General features: G+C 50.3%; 1 protein-coding gene across 1 annotated transcript; it reads left to right on the top strand.

The window, feature by feature from the left end:
• The first annotated feature begins 1,108 nt into the window (after positions 1-1,108).
• rarab (retinoic acid receptor, alpha b) lies at positions 1,109-8,757 on the top strand. Its single transcript, XM_060045364.1, has 8 exons — positions 1,109-2,744; positions 3,989-4,130; positions 5,143-5,303; positions 5,991-6,167; positions 6,794-6,998; positions 7,285-7,352; positions 7,838-7,928; positions 8,328-8,757. The coding sequence occupies exons 1-8, from the start codon at positions 2,484-2,486 to the stop codon at positions 8,621-8,623; spliced, it is 1,401 nt and encodes a 466-aa protein (XP_059901347.1). The 5' UTR covers positions 1,109-2,483; the 3' UTR covers positions 8,624-8,757.
• The last annotated feature ends 712 nt before the right edge of the window (positions 8,758-9,469 follow it).

Here is a 9,469-nt window from a genome sequence, read left to right on the forward strand (position 1 = left end):
AGGGAAATGAACAGCTTCCCCTGGTCGGCTAGTACACACACACACACACTCACACACACACACACACACACACACACACACACACACACACACACACACACACACACACACACACACACACACACACACACACACACACACACACACACACACACACACACACACACACACACACACACACGCACACATAGTGTCTGGGCCTTGCAGTCTCAGAGATGGAAGTCAAGCACTGCACATTGTCCGATGTGTGAATGTGAATGTTGAGATGTTTCTGTGAGTAGGTGTTCAGATGTGGTCTTGCGTGTCCTGTGTGTCCTTGTGAGTTTTTCTTTCCTGTTGTTATGTTTGCATCATGTGTGAGTGTGTGTGTGTGTTTAGATGTTTCTGTGTGTGCCTATACATAATGCATAGTGCCCTGGTGGTTTCATTGAATACACAAGGTTACTGGCTTTGTCTTACACTGTGTATTCAAACAGTCAAAGACACACACACACACACACACACAGACCACCCTCCATCCTCAGCCTTATGTGCACAAACACTGAGCATGCTCAGCTCACGATGCGATTTGACCCGAGATATTCTTGTGTGTTCTTTGTCTAGTTCATCCCCCCACCATATTCCATCCCAGTTAGCCTCCGCTAATCCACCTATACCGCTCCCTCGGCCTTCTTCCCGCTCGCTCTTTCTCCCTCTCTCACTGTCTCTCTCCCTCTCTCTCTGTCTCCTTTTCCCTCTCTGTCTCTCTCCGTCTCTCTCTGTCTCCCTCTCTCTCTCTGTCTCCCTCTCTCCCTCTCTCACTGTCTCTCTCCCTCTCTCTCTGTCTCCTTTCCTCTCTCTGTCTCTCTCCCTCTCTCTCTCTCTGTCTCCCTCTCTCCCTCTGTCTCCCTCTCTCCCTCTCTCACTGTCTCTCTCCCTCTCTCTCTGTCTCCTTTTCCCTCTCTGTCTCTCTCCGTCTCTCTCTGTCTCCCTCTCTCTCTCTGTCTCCCTCTCTCCCTCTCTCACTGTCTCTCTCCCTCTCTCTCTGTCTCCTTTCCTCTCTCTGTCTCTCTCCCTCTCTCTCTCTGTCTCCCTCTCTCCCTCTCCATCTGTCTCTCTCCCTCTCTCTGTCTCTCTCTCTGTGTCTCTCCCTTTCTCTGCGTCTCCCTCCGTCTCTCTCCCTCTCTTTCTGCCTCCTTCTCTCTCTGTCTCTCTTCCTGTCTGCCTCTCTACCTCGTTCTTTTTATGTAACGTTCCGCCTCCCCCTCTCTCCTCTGCCTACACCACCGTCTTATTCTATGTCTCCTCTATCAAATTCAATTCAAAGGAGCTTGGACGGTCTCCGCTTCTTTTCCTCGAGTGTGGCCGATGTCCATGTGTGTGTACAGAAACGTCGAAATTGGTCAAGCCTCTATGTCTCATTGAGTGTCTTCCTCCTTGACGCTTGTGTGATCTATGGCCGCCTGCCTCATGTCCTCCTCCTCGCCCTGTATTTCGCAAAAAAGCCCCTCTGCATGTTGTTGCCTCACCCGTACTAGGTACTAGGCGTGACTTTCCTTTGACCTCATGGAACTCAAAAACACGGCTGATAACGCTGCCAAGTTTACTGGAAACCTTGGAGCGAGATTTGAGCGGCGCGTTTGTTTGGGGCCCGTTCAGGGTTGCCAAAATGCGCTAAAGACACGTCCTACTTGCACCCATTTCATACGTTTTACAAAATCTAATCCTTGCCCAAACCGTAAAAGAATGTACAGGTGGTCAACGATCACTATTGTATGTGGCGTGTGACTTTATGCGTGACGTTTTGAGCAAGACCGGACCTAAGTCAGAGCGGAACCCCCTTCGTTGCAGCATTGTTTGATGAGATTTCAAGGAGCTCTGCACGGTTCTAACCCAGGCTTGGGCGCGGATGCATGATTACATACGAGGTTGTGACATTGAAAGGGTTTGCGAAATCGCGGGTCATTGGAGTGAGAAATAGGAGGTGTGGCGGGAGAGCCTGCGAAGAGTGACTCTCACGCTCGATTCGTGACTGTTGGCCGCTCTGCTCTCATAACATAACCAAACAAGCCTATGGCAATGCAGATTTGTGTACCTGCTGATCAGTACTTTGCTTTGTAAAAGGTCATATGTGCACACTAAAGAGTCAATGAATCCAAAGCGAGCTGTATTCGTTCGCCTCAACAGCGAACGCATACACAGCTAATAGAGCATGTATGCATTTGTGACGCCAGTCGTTCTTCACCACCTCAAAGTAGCACACGTGCAGACCACCATGCAAAGGAGAGCTGCCATTGTTGTGCACGTCGAGTGACATTACACCTGGCATTACATTTCATCCAATAACAATCTGCTGTTTAAAAATACATCAATGTGCTTCAATGTGAGTCAGTGTAACCCTTATAACCAGAATATATATTGACTCATGTGCGGCTCAACTTGTGTACGGACGTGTTGTTTATCCAGTCAGGTACTCCAGAACCGAGGAAATCGCTGCAGTCAGGATGACATACTGCAGCTTTAAGTTTCAGCCGTGTGTTTGGCTCCTCGCTGAGGCACTCCACTTTGTAACGTGTGTGTCCCCCCCCCCCCCCCCCCCTTTGACTGTAGCAGTGGAGACGGGGAGCACCAGCTCAGGGGAGGACCTCCTGGTGCCCAGCCCCTCCTCGCCGCCCCCCCCACCCCGCGTCTACAAGCCCTGCTTCGTGTGCCAGGACAAGTCTTCAGGCTACCACTACGGGGTCAGCGCCTGTGAGGGCTGCAAGGTGGGCGCCGTCGCACTCTGTGCGTGTGTGTACGTGTGTGTGTGTGAGTGTGTGTGTGTGTGTGTGTGTGCGTGTGTGTATGTGTTTTTTTGTTGACATGCAAGTAAAGGCATGTATGAGAGAGAGAGAGAGAGAGAGAGAGAGAGAGAGAGAGAGAGAGAGACCTCTTGGTTTAGAGGTCAGTACCTTTTGGGTGCCATTAGCCTGCTAAGCTTCTTTACTTTGATCAGCTCTGTGTACTCGCGCACACACACACACACACACACACACACACACAGTTCTTACTCAACTAGTCATCCAAACAATGATGTATTTGCGGTGCGCGTGTGTGTGTGTGCATTTGTGCGACTCAATTGAGGTCAATGTGAGGGCTCATTATCCCTTACATAAAGCAGCATATACACATATGTGAGTAAATGTATATATATATATATATGTATCTATATACAGTATATATGTGTGTGTATTTATATATATGTATATATGCACACATATATATATATATTATCTATATATATATCCGTATGTGTGTTTATCAATGTAAATAAATGCATAAATATGTTTATTTATATTGTGTAATATAAATGTATATTGGATCTCTCTCTCTCTTTCTTACAAACAAAATCCAAACAAATCAGCATGCCTTCCTATTGTGGATATGTAAATGGTCCAGTGTAGCCTGCAGTTAGTGTCTCACTGTAGTGTCTGACTGTAGTGTCTGACTGGCTGTAGTGTCTGACTGTAGTGTCTGACTGGCTGTAGTGTCTGACTGTAGTGTCTGGCTGTAGTGTCTGACTGTAGTGTCTGGCTGGCTGTAGTGTCTGACTGGCTGTAGTGTCTGACTGTAGTGTCTGACTGGCTGTAGTGTCTGACTGTAGTGTCTGACTGTAGTGTCTGACTGTGGTGTCTGGCTGTAGTGTCTGACTATAGTGTCTGACTGTGGTGTCTGACTGTAGTGTCTGACTGTAGTGTCTGACTGTAGTGTCTGACTGTAGTGTCTCTCTGTGGTGTCTGACTGTAGTGTCTGACTAGTGTCTGACTGTGGTGTCTGACTGTGGTGTCTGACTGTAGTGTCTGACTGTGGTGTCTGACTGTGGTGTCTGACTGTGGTGTCTGACTGTAGTGTCTGACTGTGGTGTCTGACTGTGGTGTCTGACTGTAGTGTCTGGCTGTAGTGTCTGACTGTAGTGTCTGACTGTAGTGTCTGGCTGTAGTGTCTGACTCCTCTCCTCTCCTCCTCCCAGGGCTTCTTCCGGCGCAGCATCCAGAAGAACATGGCGTACACGTGTCACCGGGAGAAGATGTGCGTCATCAACAAGGTGACCCGCAACCGGTGTCAGTCCTGCCGTTTGCAGAAGTGCCTCGACGTGGGCATGTCCAAGGAGTGTGAGTACCCTGGTCTTTCAGAAATGTATACACATACATATATATATATATATATACATACACACACATATATATATATACAGAAATATATAGATATATATATTGGAATATGTATGTATATACACACATATATCTATGCACATATATTTATATATACATACATACAAACATAGATACATACATACAAACATACATGCATACATACATACATACATACATACATACATACATACATACATACATACATACATACATACATACGTACGTACGTACATACATACACACACATATATATCTATATATACAACATACATATGTATGTGTGTGTTTGTGTGTCTCTCTCCCAGTTGACCACGCCCCTCTGTCCTCCCTCTCTTAACCTGTGCCCACAGCCCCCTCTAGTGGCTGTTTGGTGTCATTGGGTGTTGCTTAGCCAATGCAGTGCCATGCTCTGACAGAGATTATTAGTAAAACACACTACAAGCTGTTTTGGGGGCGGGGTTTCCTTGCCATCCTAAACCAATACAATGCACGTAGTCGATTGATTAACCAAAAAAGGCCTTCTTCTAGCCTGCGGTTGCTATCAGCGGTCATCTTCTCTTATACTGCACGAACGGGCCTGCTGAACACAACCCCTTGATCCTCCCGTAAATAGCACACTCCCATTATTTACAGGCCCTCAAAGCCCACCTCTTCAAGATCGCGTTCAACACACAACCTCCTTCCCTTCTCCTCACTCCCACCTTTTAACGATTCCTAGTCTAATTATCTATTTCAGTTTTTCAGCTACCTATTTTTATCCGATTTGATCTTTTGATTTATATACAGTTGTTAAACAATTGTATTCTGTAGTGTTCACTCTGTTAAGCGACTTTGAGTATTTAGAAAAGCCCTGTGCAAGCTGAACGTATTAATATTATTGTTAAATCATCACACACCAGCCATCGCCGACCTGTCCGTCAGACCTTCAGGCCTCTGACAGTGTGTCTCTCCCCCCCCCCCCCCCCCCCAGCGGTGAGAAACGACCGGGCCAAGAAGAAGAAGGAGGAGAAGCGCGCCGAGCCGTCCGAGGTGTACGTCCTCACCGCCGAGGAGGAGAAGATGATCGAGCGCGTCCGACGGGCCCACCAGGAGACCTTCCCCTCGCTCTGCCAGCTGGGGAAGTACACCACGGTGAGGGGCCGCATGGACGCGCGCGCGCGTGTGTGTGTGTGTGTGTCTGTGGGTGTCTGGATTTGTGTGTGTGTGTGGGTCTGTGGATGTGTGTGTGGGTATGTGTGTGTGTGGGGGTGTGTGTCTGTGGATGTGTGTGTGGGTGTGTGTCTGTGGATGTGTGTGTGTGTGTGTGTGTGTGTGTGTGTGTGTGTGTGTGTGTGTGTGTGTGTGTGTGTGTGTGTGTGTGTCTGTGTGTGTGTGTGTGTGTGTGTGTTCGTTCAGGCTTTAGTGCTTGGAAAGGGGAAAGCATTTACATTTAAATTGAGGGCATTTAGCAGAAAGCTTATTGTACGTCGCTTTTATCCAAAGTGACGTACGATAAGTAAATTGTCAGAAGAAAGACAACAATATTTCGCTGCCGGTTGAGTAAGGATGTTCATAGAACCAAATGCCAAGCACTATCAATCACTTGGTTAACTCATTTCCTGCATGCAACAAAGATAGCTAGGATAAGACACTACACGATGCTAAGTACTACGGACGTGCAACATACAATAAGTGCATACATTAAGTTCCAGGACGTACAACATACAATAAGTGCGAGTGGTAAGGGAAGGAGGCAAGGCAGGGTTCAGGTGAACATTCAAGAGAACGGTTCAACGGAGAAAAAAAAGTCAACAGTGTGTTCCCGCCTGATCCTTTCAGAGTAACAGCGCGGAGCACCGCGTGGCTCTGGACGTCAACCTGTGGGACAAGTTCAGCGAGCTGTCCACTAAGTGCATCATCAAGACGGTGGAGTTTGCCAAGCAGCTGCCCGGCTTCACCACGCTCACCATCGCCGACCAGATCACCCTGCTCAAGGCCGCCTGCCTGGACATCCTGGTGAGTGGGCCTCCCGACTCTTTAAGCATCCGACGTTGTTTCGGTTCTTCTTGTTTTTATTGGGTGGCAGGTGTTGAGGTGTCCCTGAGCAAGGCACGACCCCAACTGCTCCCCCGACGAGCTGGCTGTCGCCCTGCATGCGGCTCAGCCAAGCGAAGTGTCGAGGTGACACCTCGACACTTCGCTTGGCTGAGCCGGGGATCGAACTAGCAACCTTCCAAACACCTCGCACCTCTAACTGCTCCGGACGAGCTGGCTGTCGCCTTGCATGGTTGACTCCGCCATCGGTGTGTGAATGGGTGTCGCTTTAGATACAAGCGTCTGCTAAATGCAATGTAATCAGCTTTCATGCTAATTATGTTAGAACCATGTGTTATGCTATGCTAAAGCCCTCTGCCTTGCTCACTAGTCTATAACCATGAATGCTCACTGGGCAGTAGCCAGCTTCTACGCCAACTATGCATGAGCGAGCTTGGGTCCATACTAGGCTTGATGCACCTTCCTCTGAGCAAACCATGCCCTCTCCCGGTCATCTCATTCAAATGGCTCTCCCAGCGCCACTATCTGTCAGGTGTTGTTCTCCCACTTACCTCCTCCACCTGCCCCCCCCCCCCCCCCCCCCCCAGATCCTGCGTATCTGCACGCGCTACACCCCGGACCAGGACACCATGACGTTCTCGGACGGCCTGACGCTGAACCGCACCCAGATGCACAACGCGGGCTTCGGCCCGCTCACCGACCTGGTGTTCAGCTTCGCCAGCCAGCTGCTGCCGCTGGAGATGGACGACGCCGAGACCGGCCTGCTCAGCGCCATCTGCCTGCTGTGCGGAGGTACTGACGCTTCAGAGACAATCAGAGGAACGACAACATAGGTTATAAAAGGATTGACGAACAGCCATTATTCATTTTCGCCAAATTCTAATTAATTTGTTTGTGTGTGCGTGTGTGTCTGTTTCTGTGCGTGCGTGTGTGCTTGTCTCTGTGTGTGTGTGTGTGTGTGTGTGTGTGTGTGTGTGTGTGTGTGTGTGTGTGTGTGTGTGTGTGTGTGTGTGTGTGTGTGTGTGTGTGTGTGTGTGTGTGTGTGCGTGCGTGTGTGTGTGTGTGTGTGTGTCCGCAGACCGACAGGACCTGGAGCAGTCCGATAAGGTGGACGTTCTTCAGGAGCCCTTGTTGGAGGCTCTGAAGGTACTACACTCTACATTTAACGGGCACTTAATGTGCACACTTATGTTTACGTTGTACTTAAAAATAGCACTTGGCATTGTGTAGCGTCCTATCCTAGCTATCTTTCTTGTATGCGGGGAATGGGTTAACCTAACAAGTGTAAGTGCTTGGCTTGGTTCTATGAACATCCTGTACCGACAGCGATATATGGTTGTTTCTCTTTCTTCTGAGAAAATGTACTTATTGTATGTTGCTTTGGATAAAAGTGTCTGCTAAACACCCTAAATGAAAATGTAATGCATGAAATGTCTGTGTATTTCCCACCTGAAGAGACTTATATCTAACAGTAGCGTAAACAAGATGCTTAAGCAAGCCTCCAGCCTTGAATATAAAATGTAATCGCACCTGCAATGAAACACGTTGTGTTATTTAAAAAGTAGTGAGGTGTTTGAACAGCCAGTCGCAAGAAATCCTCCTAAAGCCCCGATCCTCTTCTGCCGTCGTAGATCTACGTGAGGAGGAGGAGGCCGGACAAGCCCAGCATGTTCCCCAAGATGCTGATGAAGATCACCGACCTCCGGAGCATCAGCGTCAAGGGTAAGACGCGCTCATATCACACCTTTCTGGGCGTCGATCGCGCAAACTTCCAAAAACACTCGCGCGAGTGTAGGAGGGAGGGGGCTTACCTCTTGTGAACGCCAACGTTTCTTTCCTTCTCCGCCGTGGTCGAGATAACCCCCACTACGAGTAGTTACGTCCCCGAGACATCTGAGATTCTGACGCAGTCTTTAAGACTCATAACATCATGCAGAGGCACACACAGCTTTTGGCCTTGATATTATATAGATAATATATTCTAGTATTAGATATTATAGATCTCCGGGAGTCCGAAAACGGCAACAATCAGTTGTGCAAACGGACCTTCACGGTCGGCCAATCAGCACACAGCGTTCGCCCCGGGCGTCACATGCTCAACGGTTCTTTCTTCCCCCCCAGGAGCGGAGCGGGTGATCACGCTGAAGATGGAGATCCCGGGCCACATGCCGCCGCTCATCCAGGAGATGCTGGAGAGCTCGGAGGGCCTGGACGGCCAGGGCGCCGGGGGGGGCGGGGCCAAGGGGGCAGACGACGGGCTGGCGGGGGCCGGGGGCAAGAGGAGGAGGGGCAGGAAGGACCGCGACGCCGGGGACGCGCCCGCGAGCGGCGGCAGCACGGGCACACCGTCGCCCGCCCCTTCCTCCTCCTCCTCCTCTTCCTCCTCCTCCCCGTGCGCACCCTCCCCCATCCCCTGAGAACACACCGGCCCCACCCCCACCCACCCACTTTGTCGGTCATCCAACCCTCCACACATCCATCCATCCCCCCCCCCCCCACCACGGACCCCCGCCGCCACCTCTTCGTCCCTCCACGCGGCGGTGAGACATGCCGTGGCACCACCCCGGCGTGGCGGTGGTTGTGTTAGCGGATAAAAGGGGGCGGGGGCCCACAGACGTCCCCGCCCCCTCTCCACTCATCGGTCCTCACAGATATTTGCGCTGAGATCAGAACGGTGCGACGGGGAAAAGCGTGTAAATACCCGGTTCAAACGGAAAGGATGACACTGGCCGATTCCCGCCGTGACATCCAGACACTGTAACACACACACACACACACACACACACACACACACACACACACACCTCCATGCTTACCGAGACGGGTGGGAGAAGAACTAGTGTCTCTGGGTGAACACGGACAGACCCAAGATGATATGATGGAGCGTCGGCCGAAAAGGCAAAAACACTGAATCGTCCAGACACGGAATGCAGCATCGATTCCCGCCTCGGGACTCTCTTAACAAGCAGCTGAACCATGAACCCTGATAAAGTTCCCAAACTCACCAGCAGAACCAACTTGTGGGGTCGAATCGCGCTTTTGTTTTTATTCCTTCACAGAATTTAGGAAGTGGCCATCTTCTTAAAACGCTAATCTCCCGGTTTTGAAACGGTGGTGGAGCCACGGTGAAACCGATCTCAGTCAGGTACACGAGCTGTATAGGGGAGGACCGGAACGGAACAGACCCCCACCCCCCCCCCCAGCCCCACCAGATGCTTGGCTCGTATTCGATGGCCGGACGAGTTGAATGTGCGGACGGATGT

The sequence above is a fragment of the Gadus macrocephalus genome, chromosome 2 (assembly GCF_031168955.1).
Source record: "Gadus macrocephalus chromosome 2, ASM3116895v1".
In the NCBI taxonomy this organism is placed as follows: Eukaryota; Metazoa; Chordata; class Actinopteri; order Gadiformes; family Gadidae; genus Gadus; species Gadus macrocephalus.

Coding starts and splice junctions, on each gene's coding strand:
- rarab (XM_060045364.1), top strand. CDS start 2,484: ATGACATACTGCAGCTTTAAGTTTCAGCCGTGTGTTTGGCTCCTCGCT. Junction 6,168..6,793: donor CCGCCTGCCTGGACATCCTG/GTGAGTGGGCCT, acceptor CCCCCCCCCCAG/ATCCTGCGTATCTGCACGCG. Junction 7,929..8,327: donor CCGGAGCATCAGCGTCAAGG/GTAAGACGCGCT, acceptor CTTCCCCCCCAG/GAGCGGAGCGGGTGATCACG.